This window comes from Doryrhamphus excisus, chromosome 12 (genome assembly GCF_030265055.1).
Source record: "Doryrhamphus excisus isolate RoL2022-K1 chromosome 12, RoL_Dexc_1.0, whole genome shotgun sequence".
Classification (NCBI taxonomy): domain Eukaryota; kingdom Metazoa; phylum Chordata; class Actinopteri; order Syngnathiformes; family Syngnathidae; genus Doryrhamphus; species Doryrhamphus excisus.
The window spans coordinates 5,623,833-5,649,675 of record NC_080477.1 but is presented as its reverse complement, the minus strand read 5'-3'; the positions used below and the strand labels follow the sequence as shown (position 1 = coordinate 5,649,675).

At 39.2% G+C, this 25,843-nt stretch overlaps 1 protein-coding gene across 2 annotated transcripts in view; it reads left to right on the top strand.

Annotated features, from left to right (window-relative positions):
* Nucleotides 1-25,843, top strand: part of LOC131139865 (protein kinase C-binding protein NELL1-like) — a 238,263-nt gene that overhangs the window by 32,174 nt on the left and 180,246 nt on the right. For both annotated transcript variants that reach the window (XM_058089793.1, XM_058089792.1), the window contains exons 3-4: nucleotides 333-483; nucleotides 15,564-15,734. In XM_058089793.1, the coding sequence (XP_057945776.1) occupies nucleotides 333-483; nucleotides 15,564-15,734 (322 nt within the window). The remainder of the gene's footprint in view (nucleotides 1-332; nucleotides 484-15,563; nucleotides 15,735-25,843) is intronic.

Here is a 25,843-nt window from a genome sequence, read left to right as displayed (position 1 = left end):
GCTGGTGACCAGTCTAGGGTGTACCCCGCCTTACGCCCGAAGACAGCTGGGATAGGCTCCAGCACCCCCGCGACCCTCGTGAGGAAAAGTGGTAGAAAATGAATGAATGGTCATTTTTAAGCTTGAAAATACTTAATTTGGGCACTTTTTTGTTAACTAATAATAGGCCTAATTTTACCAGGAAAAAAGCCTGATTTATTAGTACAAATATAAAAAAAAATGTATTAAAAGTGAACCTGCAAAATCCTAACCATGAAGTGGTGAGCGACAAACTGCCTTCAACTCAGATTTACACAAACTCATGATGTCTCTTCATTTTTTTTTCCCTTCAGATGTTGGGAGAGCAGTTCAAGCCCCGGCACACATTACAGAGAAAGTCATGCAGCTATTCAGGAGAAAAAGTGAATTTACCTTTTTGGCCTCCATCCAGCAGAAGTCCTCTACGTCGGGTGTCATATTCTCCATCCATGAGTCAGAACACAGGTAATCCTTCTGTAATCCTCTTTATTGTTGCCTTCAGTTCCTTTCTGGGACAAATTTACTGCAACAGATTACACGTCTTCTTTGTAATTAAACCCCAAGATGAATCATCATGCTGGAGTTGTGTGCAGGTGGCCGTGGCGTTTGTGTACTAAAGGCTGGTGACTTATTCTAGTGGTATTTCATGTCAGCATTCAATGGGAGCAAATTCGGTGGATGGGACAATATGGCACTACTTAGTCTCCTGAGTATGCTCAGGCGGAAAGATAAGCTTGTATGTATTGTGTCTTTAAGATGAGTCCAAGTGCTAAGCATGCTGATAATGCTTATCGCAGGATGTCGCATAAACAGCCGTGCAATGTACGGAAATGGCTTTGCAACTGATACCGTTGTGAACTAGCAAGTATATGTGTACAGATCAGCATCACAATAGTAATCTCCTCGAAGACGTTTCAATTTTGTGTCTTTCACTGGCGGTTTCGTGGGTTGACTGTAGGACAAGTGTGAGTGGCAGCAACGAGTTCACCCCGAGCCCCCAGAGAAACTGTACAACTGCGAATTGTTTTTAAAGGGTAGGCTAAATTGATTTCCTCTCCTTTTCTCTCAGGGTAAAAGTCTTCTGTTATGTCAAAAAAAAAAAAAAAAATACACATGCTATGTCGAGAAACAGCACTTTCAAGCTCTGTGGACACTGGAGACCGCTGACTGTGTGGCAATGAACATTTACCACTAACCGCGTCTTGTCATTTACACAACTGACTGAAAACATGTACAGTAGAAACAGATGCAATTTGTTAGAAAAGTGAAGCTTTTTTAAAAAAAATATTACATTAATAGAAACAAAATACGGTGGACTTTGAAATTATATCAAAATATGTTCATATATATATATTCATTCATTCACTACCGCTTTTTCCTCACGAGGGTCGCAGGGGGTGCTGGAGCCTATCCCAGCTGTCTTCGGCCGAGAGGCGGGGTACACCCTGGACTGGTCGCCAGCCAATCACAGGGCACATATAGACAAACAACCATTCACACTCACATTCATACCTATGGACAATTTGGAGTCGCCAATTAACCTAGCATGTTTTTGGAATGTGGGAGGAAACCGGAGTACCCGGAGAAAACCCACGCATGCACGGGGAGAACATGCAAACTCCACACAGAGATGGCCGAGGGTGGAATCGAACCCTGGTCCTCCTAGCTGTGAAGTCTGCGCGCAAACCACTCGACCCTTATATATATATATATATATATATATATATATATATATATATGTATATACATATTCTAAAGTTTATATAAGGTCATATTAAGTTCATTTTAGGTTCATTTTGAAATTATTAATGTAAATTATGACCATATATATATAATTTACATTAATAATTTCAAAATGAACCTAAAATGAACTTAATATGACCTTATATAAACTTTAGAATGCACATGTCCAACTGTTCAGTGTTTGAGTACTTTTTGCCCTTCTTGAAAAATTCACAATGGAATTTGACAGAAAGGAAAGGTATACCGGATACATACAGAACACCTCTCTGTGGCTCCTCCATTCCGTCTGGTGCAACCTGCTGATGACACTCGGTGACACTCAGTGGCTCAGTGGCCACATCCCTCTCAGAGCATCCCGTTTGAGGCCTCGCAATGGTGGTGAGGTACTATTGATGTCGGCCGTCCTCTTGGGGTCTTGTGAACAGCATGATGAAGAAGACTGTTTAAACAGCAGTTCTAATTGAAGCAGGAAATGTAGTGGCTGAGTCGTATAGATAACACACTTATTGTGAATTTTACCTTCAGCTCCTTGCAGCAACAGAAAGTTGAAAAATACTGAAACATTGAACAAGTTGGACTTGGGCACACAAAAGTTGACAGAAGTTCAAATTAAGTTCACCTGTCAAGGTCCCTCACTCTATCACAGTTTTTGAAAAATGAAATAATAAGTCATTGCTGTTTCATGGTTGACTATGTGATTATTATTAATCACAACATATTTTATAAGAGTTGGGTAGAGAGATTGTAGTGACATGACACAATATTACATTGCCTTTACACTGCATGGCTGTCTCCATGATATGACATGATAGGACGAAAAAGAATTCTCCTCCCATTACATGTGGAAGTGGTAAATTTTTGGCCACCTTGGTTGAATCCGAGCTAACTAATCAGCTCTGTAGCTTGCTAGGCGAGTGGTGGCTGTCTCTTGTGTGCCTGCAGTGATCCCGTAGCCCGTAGTACAATGTGGTGTAAACAAAGTATAATAGTGTAAAGGTGGCTGTAGGGGTGTTATTTCATGTCTACAAGGTTTTACATACTCTAACTAAGAAAATATTCAGTTGATTAATATTGAATATTAATATTACCTGGTGGAAATTCATTTATCAAAGGCGGGTCTGGAACCAATTAACAATGATAAACCAGGGACGAATGTAGTGTATTTTAGGTTTATTCGGAAATTTCGGAAAATTCGGAAAACTATCCCCAACTTTGTATTTTTAAATACTGTAAATGACAATGTTTAACAGAGTTTACCAGAGTACAAAATAGTACAAATACACAATCCACAATTCTGTTTTCATGTTACATAACACGGTTAGTTACAGAACACATTGGCATAAATTGTAGTCATCTTAGACTGCGGTATTTTTTGTTAAACAGCAGATTGTGTATATTACATTTTCCAATTATTACCATATTTTGAGTTGGTTAAACTAAGACTCGCTTAGTCTGAATGTGAACTTAGTAAAACAATTGCTTAAACACATGCGCAAATCATGTAAACAAATAACATTTTCCCAGTCTAAGACAAGTGATTCATTGCTAAAAACTGGTGGCTGCAGGGTTGATGCCTTCTTACTTCCAATAAATACAATAAACACCTCTCCGCATATGAACTGTATAATATATGCCAATGTTGCACAAACAAAGGCTCGGTAGAATAGGACTGCTACGAAAAAAGCTGCTGTGAATCACACTGCAAGTGTACAGTAATCACCACTGGCGCTTGGTGCTGACTTGTGTTTCGCTGTGAACCTGTGAATCCTCTCTGAAGGCGCTATTAGTGCCTCAACCCGTGCTATTCTTTACCATTATGACGCAGCCATCTCATTCTGCTGGATAACAGACAGCTCGCTCTATCATATCGGCCTTTTACAATCATTTTCTGGATGTCCCTTGTTCTTCATCTTTCTGCACGGTACAGTCCAACCATGCTATCTGTCCCCCCACCGGCTCTGCCGGCTCCACTACACAGAAATGGCAATTTTCTCTCATCCTTCCTTCTGCTCAGCCTCAAAGTCAAAACAGCTTTTGAATGCAAGCATTTCTCAGTCCCTTTTGCAAAACCATAGGAACACTTTTGCTTCATCTCGGTTGCACCGAGAGCTTATATTGTGGTTGTACTCCAAGCTGAATGCTGGAAACAAAGACTTTGTGCCCAGCCAGCACTTCTCCCCAGTAGTCCAGTAACACACATTGTCAGTAAGTATCAAAAGCTCTTTGGTGGAGTAACTCAAAGCTCGGTCTCCTCCCTTCTCGTTCCATGTGACTACTCAAACACATCAGATGCTTAGCCAGCTCAACTGTTCATCTACTGGGCCTTCATCCCTCCAAATTCTATGTGATCCTCTCCGATAAGTGTAAGGTACCTCGATTTTCATTTTAAGAACACATGACCTGAATTTAGTCGGATGGGAGATTTGAAAAGAAGCTGCTTTTCGTGGAACTCCCGAAAATTAAAAGAATGAAGTCATGAGTTATGATACATGAATTGCATCCATTGCAAACGCAGATAAAAAAAAAGCCTTTCAAATTAAAGGTGTCTAATATGTTTAATGAAGTACCTCTGCTTTAGCTTGTTTTGATTGTAGCTTGTTAGCTTGATTGTCATATTTTAATAAGGCATTTAAAATGCTTGAACCGTTCATTATCCAAAATAGGTTTGGATTCAATTTGATTTCATTAAAACAAAGGTAAAGTACAAGCAGTGGATGCTTAAAACTTACAAGTAAGACACACACAATACTTAATATACAATGCCAAGTGGTTAGCGCGCAGAGACCCTGGTTCGATTCCCCTGCTCGGGCATGTTTGCATGTTCTCCCTGTGCGTGTGTGGGTTTTCTCCGGGTACTCCGGTTTCCTCCCACATTCCAAAAACATGCTAGGTTAATTGGCGATTCCAAATTGTCCATAGGTATGAATGTGAGTGTGAATGGTTGTTTGTCTATATGTGTCCTGTGATTGGCTGGCGACCAATTCAGGGTGTACCTTGCCTCTGGAAAAAAGTCAGCTGGGATAGGCTCCAGCATACCTGCGACCCTCGTGAGATTAAGCGGTATAAAAAATGGATGGATGGAGTCTGAGTCTTTATCACCATGAGAGTGATGACTGGATAGTAAGGAAGATTTTTTTCTCCGGTGTGGAGAATAATAATAATCCGATTATTACTGCTGACGTCGGCACTGGTGACATCATGGTACTGATCTTTGGTACGCATCCTTGCCACAACCTTGTGAATGAATATTCTCTCTTTTAAGAGGAAAATCCGACAAGCGCTTGTTTTCACACTACATAATCTTTTTTTTCTTTGCTCCGCAACACTTATGGACTCGTACTTCATAGATCTTTGCCAAACTGTGGTTATGCCACGTAAGCAATGTTGTAAAACCTAGTTTAGACTGAGCCACCCAGAGTGGACAAAGCTCGACAGAAAGTTTATGAAGTGAGCACAATGCTAGTGTTTTGTTCTCAGATCCAGAACCACTCTACCGTTCTCATCAGTGATACCTGACATTTGCCTTTATTTTGTAGCTTATATTTTTTTGTTCTTTTATTTCAAAGAAAGGTGTTCCTTTTTTGGCAGCTCTAGAGATCGCTTGTTGACAAGAAGAGCCCCTCACCGCTATCTAATTGAAGCTACCGCTTGTAGGAGTAGCAATCCATCTCTTTTATCCCGCCTCCGCGGGGAAAATCTTCGTCTGTCAGTGGTACTGGGCAGCTGCACTTGTCAGTTAAGAGTACTTAGTCTTTTTCCTTTCATCAAATATTTAAAGACAAGCGATGGTGATGTAAGTTTGGTAGATGTCAGTCAAACTAGGGGGTGCTGCCAGAAAGATGTGTCATCACAGGCCTAGGTTCATACTTTTTTCTTACTACTTGTCAATCAAACGTACTGTGGGGGAAATATTTTTTTGATCCCCTGCTGACTTTATATACAGTATAACAGGCGTGTTCATGTGGGCATGGCCTGAGTCTAGTCCATTCAGCAAGAAGTGTGGTGATAAACAAACTGTTGGTGCAATAATTAAAAAGGTGAAGGATCAGTCGAGAATTACACCGGAGAAGGCTCTTTAAATTGAATTTAAATTGCTATATAATATATTTTACTTAAATGACTGATCCCAACAACGAGTGATTTATAAAGGAAAATCTTGAAAATGATCAGGGGTGCCCAAACTTTTTCATACCACTGTAGTTACTATCAATGCGCAGATGAAAGGAACTTTCTGTAGTGTTTTAAATCATCAAAATACTGCAATGTTGCAACTGCTACATGTTGTCGTGAGTGTACGTGTTGCATGATCACAGCATGTATATCAAATGATGCAACGTTATTGGTAATGGTAATGCATCAGATTACAATTGAGTGCATCACATAATCAGTTCACAGTTCCACATGTCCAAAAGGAGTAGGAAGAAGCAAAGCTTATTAAATCCTACCCCTCCATCTGGTACTTTTATAATCAGTAACTGTTACATTTGTTCACTTCCTGCTTTCCATAATACAGTTTAAGGTTTTTTTTTTTTTTTTTTTTTTTTTAATAATGTACCTCGTACCGAAGTACAAGGTGATATGAGCATCCAATGACATAATGGGTACCATAGTAAGTGTCAATATAGTGATATATATAGCACATCATGACTGGTTCAAGACTCTTCATCCTTGTATTTAGCAAACATCAACTGCTTGTATTGTTTCTTGAATTGGCTCATCGTTGTGCATTGTTTGAGGTCCTTACTCAATCCATTCCATAGTTTGATTCCACATACTGAAATGCTATGGCTAGCATAACGTAGTCCTAGCATAGAAGTGTTTCAAATGTACTTCTTCCCTGAGATCATATTTCTCCTCTCTTGTAGAGAAGTATTGGATGACATTTTTAGCTAATTGTTTATTTTTAGCCTTATGCATTATTTTAGCTGTTTGAAGATGAACTATATCAGCAAGTTGAAGTATTTGTGATTTTAGAAATAAGGAGTTAGTATGTTCTCTGTAGGCGGCATTATGAATTATCCTTACTGACCTTTTTTGCAGCACATTTAGCGAGTGAAGATTGCTTTTATAGTTATTAGCCCATATTTCCACACAATAAGTAAGATATGGTAGAACCAGAGAGCAATAAAGAGTGTGGAGTGATTTCTGATTGAGAACAAATTTTGCTTTGTTCAATATTTAAATATTTTTGGACACCAGAAATGTTGTATATGTTATGTTATGTTGTATATTTGTAATATGAGGTTTCCAGCTCATATTTTCATCTATTGTGATCCCCAGAAACGTATTTTCGTTCACCCTTTCAATGTCCACATTTGTATTTGCTGGTGCGTGTCCTTTATGCTGTTACCAAACAGCATGATTTTAGTTTTACTTAAGTTCAAGGACAATCTATTATCATCAAACCATCTTTTTAGTGTGACCATTTCTTCTCTGACCTTTCTAATGATTTCGTCTGTACTCCCTCCAGAACAAAAAGCAGTGGTATCATCCGCAAATAATACCAGCTTTAAGTATTTTGTAACTTATTAGTGGTTTTTTTTATAGGAATAGGTGTATCCCAATTACAGCATTGTAAGCTAGCTCAAATTAACTCGTTTTCTCGTTTTATAATGCACAGAAAAGGGAAATAAATATGTGTTCATGTTTCATTATAGGGTTGTGAATGAATTCCAAAAAAGTGGAATTTAACTATACCTGACATCACACACCAAACTCAAGTAATCAATACATCTCATTTTGGGTGTAGTGTCGAACATTGCACCCGTCAGTCATCATTGCAGGATTTGAGCTGGATATCTGCTCAATCCAGAAGCTCCCAATCCAGCATGCTGCTCTTTTGACACCTTGAAGCATTGTGTCTCATGACCAGATTTCCGATATTAGAGGCATCCGTGCATTCTCCCGATTTCATTTTCTGGTTTACCTCTTGACAAGTCCAATGTATTGACCCCCTTTGGAGCAGATAATTGTCTGTCATCTGCCCTCCATAAAGCAGTTGTTTGACACCAGGGTTGAAGGGAAAGGGCACCCGGTGATATACAGCCACCCCGGTACTCTCAGGCGGCCATTCACTTCCAAAACTTTTTCCTCAGAAATGAAGTGAGGCAATTTAGATGAACACCGCTTGTCTATATTCTTCTTCCCAAAGCTGTCATCGTACTTGTGAGATTTTCTATTACCCAAAAGTTTCATAGGTAAATCAGTGTCAGTTCTTATCTTGCCGGCTACATGAACCAGTATATCCTTTGTGAAAACATTGTGATACAACTTTTCACTTTAGAAATAGTTTTTTTTTTTTTAAGTAATGTGTGAGAAAGCAGAAAAAAAGCCAGATAAAGTGACACTTCTGTGGTGTAAGCCACCCGAAGCTATAATACGTCTACAGTTTGTATATAATGCATTATGTGGCCATTTTCCACTGTCACTTTTGACTATCTCAAAATCAACAGTACATTGGTGATTACCATTTTGTAGAAACTTTCTAATGGTCTGCTGTATTGTCCATGCTAACGACCTGGATTGCCTACGGTTGGTCTGCAGTAACATTTCCCAGTCATTCAGCGAAGGTTCAGCAAATGTTTAAAAAGCCCGGAAACATGGCATATGTTGTTTTATGTGTTTTAGTTATGATGCTCATATAAATGGCCATGTTATCCAGTATCAGTTTTGTCCTCCAAAATCTTGCATAAAGATTTGGGTACCAGCGAGGGGGCTCCAACTCCAAGGAGCATGATGCTCGGACTACAGTCATTCAAAGCGATGACCATACAAAAATGTATTGCCAACACAATGAATGAACATTGGAAACAGTTTTGAACACTTTCTTTGTCTGTTGTGTATAAAATCCCAAATGATTTCAATTTCATCCATGCAAAGCTTTGTCACAAAGACGATGAAAGACATAATACAAAATGGGGGAACTTACGTTTCAGCTGCTGCGATTTCTGATGTACCGTATTTTCCGCACTATAAGGCGCACCTAAAATCTGATTTTTTTTTAAAAAGCTGACTATGCGCCTTATAATCCGGTGCGCCTTATATATGGATCAATATTGAGCCGCGACAGGTCTCGCAATTTACCGTAAGCATCCACCGACTCCATTTTTCCCGTAGAAGAAGAAGTGCGCTGTGCATACTGTTAAATATTAAACAACGATTCACTTTCATTTGTGCGTTTGTATAAAGACCCTGAAATGGCTCCTATGAAGAGACACGCTTACAACGCAGAGTTTAAACTCAAGGCGATCAGTCACGCAGTAGAACACGGAAATAGAGCAGCAGCAAGAGAGTTTAACATTAATGAATCGATGGTGCGGAAGTGGAGGAAGCATGAGGATGAGCTGCGCCAAGTAAAGAAGACTAAACAAAGTTTCCGTGGCGATAAAGCGAGATGGCCACAGTTAGAGGACACACTTGAACAGTGGGTTGTTGAACAAAGAGCAGCAAGTATCTATTAATAAAGTTTGACTGACCTATCTGACTGTTTTGTTGACATTCCCTTTAGCGCGGCACCATCTAATGGTTGCATAACGTAACTACAGCCTCTACTGTAGCGCCTTATAATGCGGTGCGCCTTATGTATGGAAAAAGTTTTAAAATATATCATTCATTGAAGGTGCGCCTTATAACACGGTGCGCCGTATGGTGCGGAAAATACGGTACACTTTATTGTCTTTATTACGCGTTTTGTTGCATCTAAAACATGGACTTTGACCAAACTCAGACCATAGTTTATGCATACGTAATATAACATAACATAAAAAGTGTAGTCTGCACGCAATGGAACTAAAACTAAATTGAGCAAGATATATATATATATGTATATATATATATATATATATATATATATATATATATATATATATATATATATATATATATATATATATGTATGTATGCAAATTAGTCACTATTTCTCTTTTTTTGGTTAGTATTCAGACAATAACGAAAGTTGCGCTGATTGAAAATCACAAATATGGCATAATTTCTATGATATGAGTTAAGACCAGATTTTCTACTTTCTACTGATTTCTTTTTTTAGTAAATACCGTACAATGAGGGGTCTCGCACAGAGTTTGAAGCATGGTCCACCCACTAGCTCGCCATTACATCACATCCTGGTCAACCAAACGCCACTAAAAAGGGTAAGAGCTGAATAAAACACTTTACAGAAAAAGCTTCATCATCATAAATTGTAGTAGAGGGCACTGTTTGCTTCTTTCGGCTTTTTCCTGATTATGGAGTCTCCACAGCAGATTTTTTGATCCGCATACTGATTTTGGCACTTTGATATTCCGGATGCCCTTCCTGATGAATGCCAATGATGCTTACGAGTGGAGATTCCAACCCACGTGGAAATATGTAAAAAAAAAAAAAAAAATCAAACACTATTTTTACTCATACACAAGCAAACTAACCATTTATGAAAAGGTAATGGTAATGGTTTTATTTCATTTGAAAATGCATCAGATTACAATTGAGTGCATCACATAATCAGTTCACAGTTCCACATGTCCAAAAGGAGTAGGAAGAAGCAAAGCTTATTAAATCCTACCCCTCCATCTGGTATTTTTACAATCAGTAACTGTTATATTTGTTCACTTCCTGCTTTCCATAATACAGTTTTTTTTTTTTTTTTTAATAATGCACCTCGTACCGAAGTACGAGGTGATATGAGCATCCAATGCCATAATGGGTACCATAGTAAGTGTCAATATAGTGATATATATAGCACATCATGACTGGTTCAAGACTCTTCATCCTTGTATTTAGCAAACATCAACTGCTTGTATTGTTTCTTGAATTGGCTCATCGTTGTGCATTGTTTGAGGTCCTTACTCAATCCATTCCATAGTTTGATTCCACATACTGAAATGCTATGGCTAGCATAACGTAGTCCTAGCATAGAAGTGTTTCAAACTAAAAGGCAATACTAAGTAAAGAAATTAGACCTATCTTTATGTAAATGTTACAATTGAGAATTCAGTAAAAAGTGTCCTGCTGCTATGAAATATACCGAAATGTCTTTTTTTTTTTCTTGCAACCTTTTCTTCATAAACTGAAACAGAAGACATGATACCTTCAATATGTTTTCATATGCCAATTGTTGAGAAAATAACCCTTTCAGGAGAATGACCCATTTACACCAAACCAACTCTTGTATACCTTAAATAAGTTCCATGTACTCGAGATATGATTTGTTCCTTTTTTTTTCTTTTTCTAATTTTCAACCATTTACTAATAGTTAAAAGCATCGTTTTAACGTTTTCTAGGTATTTCCTCAGAGAGAAGACACATTTGAATAGCTTTGATGCGTCATAAAAAAACAAGTACCCCTAAAATAACGCCTTACATGACATTAGCAAAATTATCTCGGTAAAATACATTTTTTAACTTTTGCTGGTAAAAAAAAAAAATGTAATCCATTAAATCTTGATGGGGGCCATTGTTCTATATTTAATGCAGTGCAGTGCCACTTAAACATATTGTTCTTTTTCAGTGTCTGTCAGGCAGTGTTTATTACGACTTGCCAGGAGATTATTCCACCTCATTAAATATGCCCTATTACAACAGTGCCTACTAAATGTTCTATAAAACAAATGCTGCCTGTAAAGTGGAGTTAATGGCTTTGGTGATTATTTCATGAGTCAAATCAAGATAAAGGTGTGTCTGGCCGCTCTGAATCCTCGCCTCTCTAAACTCTGACAAGGCTTCCATCAACTGAGGAGACCATGCTGGAGAGATTTTATTATCGCTTTACTAAATGCAAATGAATCTTCTTCAGCTGACAAGTATCATTGATGGAGACGAGCTGTCAGGTCAGCGCCCGCCAAAGTCACACAGTGATGTATTCATTTCATTTCGGATAGATGACATGGTGCATGAAGACAGTGGAACTGACCTGCTGTGACTATTTATTCCTTTATCTGTGATGCTGAAGGGACTCTTATCAGTGATTCGTGCAAATGCAACTTCCAAGTGTTTATGAGGGACTCTCTGTGATATTTGATATATGTTGTTTTGGTCAAAGTTACATATTTTAGTGTATTGAATGATCAGCATATTCCTGGTTATTTGTAACGTATTATTTATCACCAGTAATTGGTTTACCTTAAAAAGGACTGCATGCCGATTGACAATTTTGGTGGCAAGTTAAGTATAGAGTCTCTCATTAATTGGTTAATTGGTTCCAGACTCCACTGCGATAGGTGCATTTACGTGATGTTATATTCCTTATTTATAAATAGAATATATTCGTAGATAGACAATTAAAAAAAACACTGTTTACGACCTTCTAAATACACCTTTTTTGGCATTTTTGTGATGCGCTGTGGTCAAAACCAGTCTTGGATTGCAGGATGCGGAGGAAAAGAGGTCAGTGCAGAAATAGTCTTCAATAGTCAGTTCTTTTTTTAAAAAGGGAAACCAAAAACTACAGTGCTCGGAAAAGGAACCAGCGACACCGTGAATGCAGACCCAGGCAAAAAGGAAAAATACAAAAAAAACGACTGAGCTATAAGACGTGCAGCAAGGATAATTGTAGCTGGACTGGATGGCACATTAGGTCAGCCAAAAGTGAATCAACAGATTACGGAGAACAGGAGTAAGCACGTGGTTTGGCGTCTGAGGCAAGAACAATAGCCATCCAGTCGCAACAGGTGAGCTTAAGTGCTGATGGGATGCAAAGCAGCTGTGTCACTTCCTGCAGCTCCGCCCAAGACGGGAGTGGCCCAATCTAAATAAGACAACAAAAATTAGTAACCAGTCCAACAAATAAAGAAAAGACAGCAAACAAGCAGGACTACGGTAGAGCGTGATAATTTTTACAGACCTCATGACATTAAATAACACTTTTACACTCATATTACCCAATATAGTAGACATAATAATAGAGCATATTATATCTTAGCTGCCGCAACGGGTCCAGTCTGAGCTCGGGGTAATGATACACAGCCAAGTTCACGTGTCCTTCATCTTGCCTAGCAGAAAGAGAGCCCTTTATGAAACATTTGCACATTAAATCCGCTTTTTCATGACTTCCAATGCATTCATTAACCCATATTCAACTTCAGGTTCAGCATAAATACTGAGTTCAGCATCACATTTGTACATTCGGCACATTTACTGAGCTATGTTTTGACACAACCAGTCAAATGTTCAATAAACAACGACAACATTGTATGTTACTATGCATTAAAGCAGGGGTCTCAAACTCAATTTATTTGGGGGCCATTGGAGCTCGGGTCTGGGTGAAAAAAACAAAAACAAAAAACAAAAAAAATGCATTTATTAAAAACAAAAAAAATTAAAAAACTTCCCTTTGGTTCCAATTTTCTACAAGAAAAGCTCTGATAAAACATTCCACTGTTCTCAAATATCTTACTTTTTATTTTTCTACACAAAATAAGATGAAAAATAAATAAACAAATCAAGAATAAAGAAAATCAATCAATCAGTAATAAATAAATAAATATAATAATAATAATAAAACGGTAAATAATAAAAACTTAAGAAACCACATATAGTTGGTGGGTAGACAAATTATTTTTTTCAGATTAAAATGAACAAAGCATTATTAGAGCCCTGTAGACATGACAAAACACGACTATAGTCACATTTATACTCTTTTTATTTACAACATATTGCGCAACTGCAGGGTCTTGAGACACATGCTAACTCGCAAACTAGAGAGCTAGCGACCTAAACGGTAGCCTTCAAGTTATTTTCTTTAAACTTAAATAGCCAAAAACTTACCACTTCCACACGGATAGGGAGGATAACTATTAACAGTTATTTAACCTTTAACATGAACATTAATCAAACGTAATATTTTTTTCTGGGTACATGATACCATACAGCATCCATATCAAACTTGCGTGGGCCGCACTAACATTAAACTTTCATATACAGGCGGGGGCCTCAAACTGTGTCCTGCGGGCCACAGTTGGCCCGCGGGCCGTGTGTTTGAGACCCCTGCATTAAAGCATAGCTTCTTCTACCATTAGCTTAATTTTCTCTTTCGGTTAAATTGCTTACTCTTGTAATGAGCTGACATGTTTTTATTTTTTTTTTAATCAAGATATTTATAATCATTATACATTTCACTCAGTATATCCACAAACCTAACAAATCAACTCTTTTCAAACATGACTTTACACATGCGAATGTTGCAGTGCTCCGTTTACACACATATTTCCTCATATGTTGATAACAGCATCATCACTGTACATTCAAACATTTGAAACATTGAAACTATTTTCATACAAGGTTTAATTTACTTTTCCGTCTTCTTCTTCTTCTTTCTCTTTGGGCTTTTCCCATCAGGGGTCACCACAGCAAATCAATCTCCTCCATCCAACCCTGTCTTCTGCATCCATCTCTCTACCCTCATGTCCTCCTTCACTACATCCAGAAACCTCCTCTTTGGTCTTCCTCTACGCCTCCTACCTGGCAGCATCCTTCTACCAATATATTCACTATCTCTCCTGTGGACATGTCCTACAGGCCTACAGTGTATCTTGTTATAGCCATACTGTATAAGGAAGCCCGGATCACATTGACGTCACAAAGCTCCTTGTTAAAAAAAAACCTCTCTGATACGGAGCGTTCAGAGCCATCGGAAAATTTAAGGCTCACTTCCAAATGCGCAAAAGTCTTTATCTGTACGGCAGCAACATTGTTGTTTCCATGTTGTGAAGTGTATGATGCATTGTTATATCTGCATTGTGTTTCAATGAGAGCTTCTCAGTTTCATTCACGCACCAAACAGGAAGAGCAATAAATCAACTCCAGCATAGGCTGCATTGATATTCTGGGGGAAGGGTCTGCACCCCCTCATCATAAATATGCATGTTACTGTTGTGATTTTGGTATTGAATGGGCTTAATTCCAATGCTTGTGTCTGCGAGTGTCTGTGTGCCTCAGCATACTCAAATTGGCGAGGAGGCTGCTAGGTTTGGGAAATGATCTCTATGTTATCAATCTGGTGTTTAACATGCCCGTGTTCCACTTTTTTCCACTGGTCATTCGCTTCCACGGGGGAAGCTAAAAGGCCAAGTGTGGTTGCCTGCGGCTCATAAGCTGCTACAGTGGCTGCTTGCCACTCATTCGGCGTGGCCGGTGTGACTGCACACAATGTAAGCTACAGGTCAAGTGCCTAAAGTAATACATTGCAGAGACTGGGAGGGACATTGTTTTTTTAACAGTCTGGTCATGTGAACAAATACAACTGCCCCATAATAATATTACAGTAAACCTCGGATATATCGGACTCGGATATATCGGAAATTCGCTCACAACGGACAGATGAAAAAGAACCGATTTTTCTGTAATGCATTTCCAATAAAAATTCATTGCTTATATCGGATTTTTTATAACGGATTTCGCCAATTTCGGACAAAATCTCCAGTCCCGTTCCAATGCATTTCCATTAAATTTCCCTCGCATATATGGGATGGCCGCATCGTGGCGCTCCGATTCGCCGAATAGTGACAGGCCGCTATACGACGTCATTTGCAGCGTTTGCAGCGTTGCCTGCGCGTCCAGGTACATTGGAAACATAGTCAAGGAAGTGCCTTTTTATAACGGATAAAATCCGATTCACGCATATACCGGATATAAATCCGATATATGCGTAAAACGGACATTTTCCGGTATACGCATATAACGGATTTCGCTTATATCGAACAAAACCAGTGGGAACAATTGAATCTGATATATCCGAGGTTTACTGTACCTTCAAAAAGATGATTTTTGCCAGAAACTATGCCTGACCTTTGACCTTCTCTCCTCTCCTCTAGCTACTTTGAATTGGAGAGCAGCGGCGTTCGGGAGGAGATCCGTTACCACTACCGCTCCAAGGGCAAGCCTCGTTCTGAGTCCTTTCCCTACCGTCTTGCTGATGGCCAGTGGCACAAAATTGCTCTCACTATAAGCTCCTCCCATCTACTTCTGCACGTTGATTGTAACAGGTACCGCACGCACACACTCACACACACACACCCCTTAATAGCGGTGCCAAATGTATTTATATATTGTGACTTTGATATGACACATCTAACGAGAGTTCTGTGTTATCAGCTAAATGGCTACTCTGTCTCGGGAAATGACAGCTTGTTAACAGTGCGGCTGGTGAAAATGCCTAAGAAGAAATGAACACACACAAGTCACTATATCAGGACGCTTCGTCATTATGTAGCTCAAAGGTTGCGGGCCGGCTCACACATCCCGTAACGAAGGCTGAGGTTAACAATGATATAATCGCATCATCGATTGGGCGGTGAAGGGCCTTTTTCCACAAGAGCTCTCCGTCAGAGCTAATCTATAACCGTGCTCCTCAGAGGTGACAATCCCTCTCAGTCATCACACCCTCACAGTCAGGAAGGCCTCGCTCGTCCTGCCCTCGCTGCACTTGCTGCTTGACAGCCACTCTGCGAATGAGCCGTGCAAGTTTTAGTGGTGCTAATGTCCCTGTCGCCTCTCCAGGATGAAAAGTTGTATGATTCACAGGAGGGTTGTGTTGTTGTATTGATTCTTCCCAGACACCTATTGCTCCCATCAGGCTGGAGCTTTGTCGATTAATTATCACCACAATGTCTGCCTGCCCTCTCATTGATAAGAGAAAAGATAGTGGGTAGTGTTTTGGACGACCAGGGCAAAATGGAATGAAATCCGAACTTGAAATGATTTGTACTTTGCTTAAATGTTGTGACATTTTAAAATTTTGTCATCATGCACATTTCATAGTACCGTAATTTCCGGACTATAGAGCGCACCTGAGGAAAACCGATTTTGTACATACACAAGCCGCATATATAAGCCGCGTGTGCCCACATTAAAACATGTAAACCTATTTACAAAGAAAGACGGTACATGGAGAGAGTTTTCAAAGTTTTAATAATATAACTTCTACAATGTTTTCTAGTTCGCGCCACCTGCTTTTATTACCTCTGAAAGCTTTTTTCGTCTTTTTTACATTGCTCCAGTTCTTCCCGCTGCCGTTTCCGGCGTCTCACCATCGATTCGTTTATGCCAAGTTTACGTGCAGCAGCTCTGTTTCCTTCTTTATCGGACAGCTCGATGGCTTTTAGCTTGAAAGCTGCGTCATATGCTTTTCTTTTTGCATTTTCCATGATGAGGGTATGTTCATGCTAATTTAATTTATGCACAAGACAAGAAGTTGCAGTCTTCCTCGACGCATATATTCCACCGGTCTTAATCTTTCCTTTTCTACTTGAGAGACCCTGGTGGCCGTTAGAAAAATGACATAAATTGGCCGCATCACTGAATAAGCCGCAGGGTTGAAAGTTTGAAAAAAAGTAGCGGCTTATAGTCTGGAATTTACGGTAGTAGTAACATCTTTTGTTACTACAGTAAACCTCGGATATATCGGATTCAATTGTTCCCACTGGTTTTGTCCGATATAAGCGAAATCCATTACCGGAAAATGTCCGTTTTACGCATATATCGGATTTATATCCGTTATATGCGTAAATCGGATTTTATCCGTTATAAAAAGGCACTTCCTTGACTATGTTTCCAATGTACCTGGACGCGCAGGCAACGCTGCAAATGGCGGCCATCCGATATATGCGAGGGAAATTTAATGGAAATGCATTGGAACGGGACTGGAGATTTTGTCCGAAATAGGCGAAATCCGTTATAAAAAATCTGATATATGCAATGAATTTTTATTGGAAATGCATTACAGAAAAATTGGTTCTTTTTTATCTGTCCGTTGTGAGCGAATTTCCGATATATCCGAGTCCGATATATCCGAGGTTTACTGTACTATGCATTGGATCCTTGGTTAGTGCCATTAAACTGTTCCAGAAGAACCGTCACGTTTATATAGTTTTACAATTGTATCGTTGTATATGCAGAAAACAATTGTAAATGCTAGGGATGAGCGAGTACACCGCTATTTGTATATGTATCTGTTCACCAATCTAAATGATCTGTATCCACATCTGTACTCTGGATGGGCGGGGCATAAACCGGAAGTGAGCATGGTTGGGCTGGAAATGGATAGGGCATTAACCGGAAGTTGGAATGGGCGGGGCTTGAAATTGACATGGATTGATCAGAAGTTGCTATATTTATTGTTAATTGTGTGTACTGTGTATATGGAAGTTCCACGACAAACTCTTCGTTTTATTCTTACTTATTTTATACTTCTTAGTTTTATTTTTCCATTTTGAGCTTGTATTTTGTTGGTACAATGTGCTGCTCATAGGGCCTGCGGGACACACTTTGAACATCCCTGGTTTACATGCAGTTTATTTCACAGGGAGGAGGAATGTTAACAAATGACTGTATTCATGCTGTGTTCCTGCTAAAAACAAAGCGTGGCTTCCACAGAGGTGCACACACACAGGTTTGGGGTGTGCTCCGGCGGCCAGCCTCTCCTGAGGATTACACAGTTTGCGTGACGAAAGAAACACTTAATCATTTTCTATTTTAATGCGCTCTGCACAGGAATTCTAAGCTGAGTTCGAATGCATACAACAAACAATAAATTCAGTGTTAACATTTTTGAGACATGTGCCTTAACTGTATTAGTTAGCTAAGAACTACAAAGTCAACAGCTGATGACATCAACAGATCACTGGTTGAAAACGATGTAATACATAAGGTATGTGATGTGAACCACATGACACCAAAACCGTAGAAGAAGAAAGACCACATACACATAAAGTCTGTCACCGTTTGCTTTCCAAGGCTCGTCTAGACTGATAACAAAGTCGAATTACTTTCGAGGATACGGACAAAAAATCGAATTATATCTTCTTCCAGCAGTTTATCTAGCGCTCCTCTGAAAAGTTCTTCATAATACACTTTGAATAGATTTTGGAATCTTTCTTTATTTTGTTTGCTCTCTGTTTTTGAGTGCAGAATTTTCAATAGGAAGCTTGCCATGCTTCCTAGCAATGCTTCAACATCACGTTTTATCACACAGACTTCATCTTTGACCTCAAAAAATCTAACCCAATCCAACTCGTTTAAGCATAGTTAGGACATTTTAACGTATGCACACACACAGTTTCATCCATCCAACAATTTTCTATTCCGCTATCCTCATTGGAGCCGATCCAAACTGACATCAAGTAGGAGGCGGAGTTCACCCCAAACTGTTCGCCAGCCAATTGCAGGCTCGCTCATTCATTTTCTACCGCTTATCCTCACGTGGGGGGTGCTGGAGCCTATCCCAGCTGTCTTCGTGCGAGAGGCGGGGTACACCCTGGACTGGTCGCCAGCCAATCGCAGGGCACATATAGACAAACAACCATTCACACTCACATTCATACCTATGGACAATTTGGAGTGGCCAATTAACCTAGCATGTTTTTGGAATGTGGGAGGAAACCGGAGAACCCGGAGAAAACCCACGCATGCACGGGGAGAACATGCAAACTCTACACAGAGATGGCCGAGGGTGGAATCGAACCCTGGTCTCCTAGCTGTGAGGTCTAAAAAACGTGTCAAAGTTATGCTTAAAAGGCGTCCTGTTTTTCTCCCTTTTCTTGTTGGGAAATGATACTTACCTATGTTCTACTGCTGATTACTAAAGAACAGAAACATGTAGAAACACACCTTTTTCTTATGAAAAACGATAGTCTTAACATTTCTTGTGGTAGGTTCCATGGTCTTATAGCCATAGAACACAACAGTCTGTGTGCCTTGAAAATCAAAATCATCTAAAATGGCCAGTACTGAAGTGGGTGAATTTTGGAAAAATGGCTGGGATTGAATGAGTGAAGATTTGCTCTTGAAGGTCAGTCATTTTGTCTTTACGTAAGACATATACAGTTAGCAAGATAATGCAAAATACATTAAATAATAAAAGCGATTTATGTAAATATCTAGCGGTCATTATAATAGAATTGCTGAAAGAACAAATGTAGTGGTGCACAGTAATGTAAATTAGTAGGTTGTGTGTTGGTACTTGTTTTTTTTTACACATACATCAAACAGAGCTGAATAAGAAAGTGGATTTTGCCAGGGTTACTCTCCCAAGCGGATGCACAGTATCAGTGTCAAAATGAAGGGTCAGTAACATTATCTTTTTCCCTCATCCATGTTTACTAATCTGCATTTTACCATGACCCTGGAGCAGCAGATGACACTGCCATCACATCTCACCTGATAAACAACTCAGCACTTTAGTTTAATGTGACCCTGAGGAAACACTTCAACCCCCATTCAATTAGCATCGGGCCGTTGGGGTTACTGTAAATTCGATATATTTTTTATAGTTGGTCAAGTTTAAAGAAAAACAGTACCCAGGAGGCACAGCCCTCCAATGTTTATACCTTATTTACATATTTTAGCAATGTTTCTACAGTGAAACCATGGTTAGCGTCATTACCCTGTTCAAGAAGGCCCAATTCAGACTAAAATGCATTTTCTCAAGAAACAAGAAAGAATGTAAATCCAGTAAATATATTCTCGACATGCAAAAAAGCACTTTTTCTTCATAGTCTTCCATGCAAAAATCAATTTAAAATACATATGAATGATGAAAGAATAAGAATAATAGATTTTCTTTTTTTAAATCTCAAAGTGCTACAAAGAAAGCATAAAACCTACAGTGAAGCAATAAAACAACACAACAAAAGGTATAGGTATATATATATATATATATATATATATATATATATATATATATATATATATATATATATATATATATATATATATATATATATATATATATATATATATATATATATATATATATATATATATTCCAAAAAGCACATTTAATGTCACCTTTATATTGATTGAAGACCTTTGTTGACAAAGACGGCGATAACAAGCAGAGAGGGAAGAGGACACGATCACACCAATGACACATTCATACTTTGCTATGAGTTATTTAATAATAATAATAATAATAATAATAATAATAATAATAATAATAATAATAATAATAATAATAATAATAATAATAATAATAATAATAATACATTTTATTTGTATATTGCTTTTCAAAATACTCTAAGACACTTTACAGAAGAATGGAGTTGAATAAAAGCAAGTAAACAGAGTAAAATATACATTAAAATACAACATTCATTGGTTAATACACAGTTAAAACATGAGTAAAAGCGGGGTGGGGGGGCACAGCAGTCATAAAAAGTTAGACATTAAAAACAGATTTAAAGAGGTGGGTTTTTAGTTGTTTTTTGAAGGTGGGAAGGTCAGGGCAAGCACGGAGTGAATGGGGCAAAGAGTTCCAGAGGGTGGGGGCAGCGATGGAGAAGGCTCTGTCTCCCCAGGTTCGGAGCTTGGTCTTACAGGGGAGTGCCAGGAGGTTGGAGTCTGAGGAGCGAAGGGGACGTGGGGGATTGTGTGGATGGAGCAGGTCTGTGAGATATGGGGGGTCAGATCGTGGAGGCCTTTGTAGGTTATGAGAAGAACTTTGAAGTGAATGCGTTGTGGGACGGGAAGCCAGTATTTCTTTAATTCAATAGTGTTTCTCACATGACACTCGTAACTTTCTTGGGCTACATTGTGGGTTATTTTATGACTGTGACCAATAAGCAAAGTCGAGGCTACGGAGTCAACCAACGGGTGACTGACCTGAGGGACAATGACATCCGGTTGCAGTTTCTGCTGCAAACAGAGATTTTGTGATAAAGAATACATTGCAAACACAGTCGTATTGTATTGTAGACACTCTATTGTACGCAGACTGAGGCAAAATAATTGAGTCAGTAAACCCAAAACGCTGTGGTAAACCCAAGTTCCACTAGTGGCAGGAGTTGGCTTCCACAGCATTGCACAGGGCGCTGAGAAGCAACATCCAGCGGCAAGCCTCTCTTGAGAATTTCATAGTAAATACATAGCGAAAGGAATACTTCATTGCTTTCTTTTTTAATGCGCATCTCATAGGAAGTTGTAGTGGTGGTACAATGCATATGTTTAATATATATAAGTATTTATTTGGCTTGAATGGGACAGCACTTACATCACAGCGAGCAGTGGACTTATTTCAAAATGCAAATGAAAAGGGTTGGGATACGTACTCGCACGAGTGCTTCCCTATGCGAGTGAAATGCTCCACTCCACTCATACACAGACACAATACAGGCGATACAGGCGCTGCCTATCTAGGGTGGGGTCGTCGCTGTGTGTGACTGGGCACAGAGCGTGAAAAGTGAATACATAATGAAGATTCTACGTCATCACAATTACAGACAAAGAGGAGTTTTATTCATTTCATGCTTGTACTTGGCAAAACTGCATTATTTGTAACGGGTATTTGTACTAAATGAAATGCTGTCATCGTGAGTAGAAGGAACGTTTGTGTTGGGAAATACTGTAGTTTCCTAGTGGAACGCTCAAACGTGGCGTCCCCAAATTTTGCCCACACTTGCAAGTACAGTACTTGCTGCTGCCTGATCGCACCGCAAGCCTCAAACTCACCACGCCCTGCCAAGTTCTCGCCTCCAAATGCAATCTAAAGCTTTTCAAAGCAAGACATTTTTAAGACACATATATCACTCCCACAAAGACAAGATGTCACACACACAGCAGACATGCTTGTTCATGCTTGTTGATATGCCTGCAGCGGGGGCGGAGCTGATTGGCAGAGGCATCGATACCGTTGTTTTTCACTGATATCGGCCAATACCGATCGGTAGCCAATCAATCAGAGCACACCTACTTATTATACAAAATAATCCAACAATGTATTGCATCAATAAATGTAAGAATTTATCCATCCATCCATCCATTTTTTTACCGCTTATCCTAACGAGAGTTGCGGGTATGCTGGAGCCTATCCCTGCTGTCTTCGGGCGAGAGGCGAGGTACACCCTGGACTGGTCGCCAGCCAATCACAGGGCACATACGTATAGACAAACAACCATTCACACTCACATTCATACCTATGGACAATTTGGAGTCGCCAATTAACCTAGCATGTTTTTGGAATGTGGGAAGAAACCGGAGTACCGTGACCGGAAACCCACACATGCACGGGGAGAACATGCAAACTCCTCACAGGCCAAGTGAAGATTCAAACCCAGGTCTTCCTGGGTTTTACTGACTTACCCATAAAAACACACAGTCTATGTTGGTAAAAGCGTTCTAAAAAGTGAAAAACAAAATTCTAAAGAATCAAAACAGAAAAAAAAAATAGAACAAAATTAAACATAATGTGGGAAAAAATAAAACAGATTTCATAGGGCCTACAAGAGCTACACTATCATGAAAAGCAACAGATATTTAGAATTCCATTGGTTATGTACATTTGTGTATATTTACTTCACATAAACCACAAATAGATGCATTTTTTTGTGCAAAAAAATAACACTAAAATAAAAAAAAAAGCCAAATGAAATCCATGCCAACTTCATCCATACAGGTAAAGTCATTATTTCCATTCTATGAGCAAATTGGCAGACCAAGTCCCCTAGGAATTGAAAGACGTTTACGATTTCCTTCGTACTGATTTCAAGGCTCATTAAATCATTTTTACCATTTGCAATTGCAGGAGGATGCATTTAACAACCTCCGGCACACTTTACTGTGTTTATCTTATGACTTTCATTGCTCTTGTGAGCCCTCTTGCTGTGAGGGAATCATCATTTCCAGAATTAGCCTGGCAGTTTTTTTTTTTGTTGATGACGCACACTTAATTGTATTTGCTGTTGATATGTCTGGTGTGGAGTGTGTGGAGTTTGCATGTCCCCCCGTGCATGCGTGGGTTTTCTCCGGGTGTTCCGGTTTCCTCCCACATTCCAAAAACATGCTAATTAATTGCCGACTCCAAATTGTTCATAAGTATGAATGTGAGTGTGAATGGTTGTTTGTCTATATGTGCCCTGTGATTGGCTGGCAACCAGTCCAGGGTGTACCCTGCCTCTCACCGGAAGACAACTGGGATAGGCTCCAGCATCCCCGCGACCCTCGTGAAGATAAGCGATAGAAAATGAATGAAGGAGTATGACTGATATAAGACTGATATGATTACTTCAATAGTTATCTGCAGTGATTTTAGTGCTATGTCATTCTGGCTTAAACCGCTTGCTTTCTATGTGTTACATTTTTTCCACACCAGATTCCACTGTGCCATTTACAAACCTCTCATGCGTGTACATGTTTTTTCACTTAGAAGCCTTGCTGACCTTGTTGCTCACTCCTTTCAGCAGCCGGTATTGTTGGGTCATCTTCCATCCATTTTCTATGTCGCTTATTCTCACTAGGGTCGCAGGGGTATGCTGGAGCCTATCCCAGATTTCTTTACTTCTTTCGTTTGAAACAATGTAATCTTCATATTCTTCAATTTTTTGGTCAAGAGTTGGTGTACTCCTGGGACTGGTCACCAGTCAATCACCGGGCACATAAACAAACAATTACTCCCACTTCCATTCCTAGTACCTAAAGCACTTAGTGGGAATGGATCCCTTACTGGCTATCAATGACACTAAGTACATTGCACCGATGTAAAATGGGACAAATGTGCTGGATTTGTACATGAATCTTCACATTGAGAGGGATATTAAGTTCAGTGATGAGTTCAGATTTAATTATGCTTCTCATTCCATGAATGCATGTTCCTTACATGAAGGAAATTAACAGCCTTTCCAGGGACATAAACCGTATTGGAAGTAGCCATTCATTGTTTTAGCGGAGGAATTATATACATACACCCAACACATGTATATATATTTTTCTTATTTAGTTCATTTTAGTTTGTGAGTTAATTGTCCCATCTGGCAATATAGCTTTTTTCTAACTGCATTTGTTCTGCAGGATGATTAATGTGATTGGTCTCAAAGCACATCATGCTTTGAGACCAATCATGTTTTGCATCACGCATCACACAGCTTTAGTGTGTTATACAATGCACATTATGAAATTGATGGAAATACACCCACTTTCAAGTCAAAAATAAGTCAACTTTATTTTACACATTGATAGACCTGCTGACCATTAACTATATAGTATGTGGCCAACAATAACAAAACTAATTATAGTACCATGTCTTAAAATTAACATCATTTATATCCATTTTTTCAATGATTGTACACAAAAGTGATCACTACTGCTTGCACTTCCTCAGAAACATGTTTAACATGCTTAACGTTAACATTTTCTTGAAACTGTTATTTTTGATAATAAGGTTAGTACCTACATGCAAGTGGTTTAAAATGAAATACATCATATGCTGTCGATTGTGACTCAAAGCTGCTGTGCCAGATGCACCTTGTTCAGTTATTTTTGTCCGAGAGACCGTAGATCCACTTATGTGTTTGCAATCTAATGCAGTAGTTTGAAGCTGCATATCTGGAAAATAAGTGACAAGTTCAAAAGTGCTTTAGTTAACTATAGCCATGTGCCATTTTACCTATAAAAGGTTGACACTTTCAAATATGTATTATTTCTGGGCATGCATTCCCAGAATGTGCTTCATCCATCTTGCTGTAAACCAGAAAGAGCTACCATATACTACTGAATTGTTAAACAATACCTTTATTGGATCATAGTACTCTACTGTGGGTCATTTTCATCCAACAAACACATTCCATTTGTGTGATGTTACCTCCAGCAGTGTCATTGCAGAGCGTGGACAAGGTCATATTCGGCTTACAGAACCCGATTGTAATAATGCAAATGTGTTTCTGTATTTTCTAAAGTGAATTAGTGGCGCACACCCAGCACACACATACATCCTTGTCACTCTTTTTTGTTTTGGGATTACCAATCATGGTAATGACATGGGCTCTACCTGCCATTTGCAACCTTGTGTTTGTCCTCTACTTGCAGGAGGTCAACTTGTGTGCAGACAAGCTGGTTTTTCCCACAGGGCCACGGCTGCACTCATTAATGTCCGGTTGCGGCTGCCATTTCCTTGTCAGCTTCCGCGCAGCCTTTTATTTGGCACCCAGTTTAGCCAATGCTTTGCTAAATATGTGATCCCTCAGAGGCGGTCTGAAAACCTTCATGTAGACTTTGGTTTGTACTGTGTAAGAGTCCTTCCTTTGGGTACGGCACCAAAGGAAAGCAACCCGATCGACTCTTTGGTTCTCTTTTCTGCTTACAAGTTCAATTTGCTAGAACAGATCAG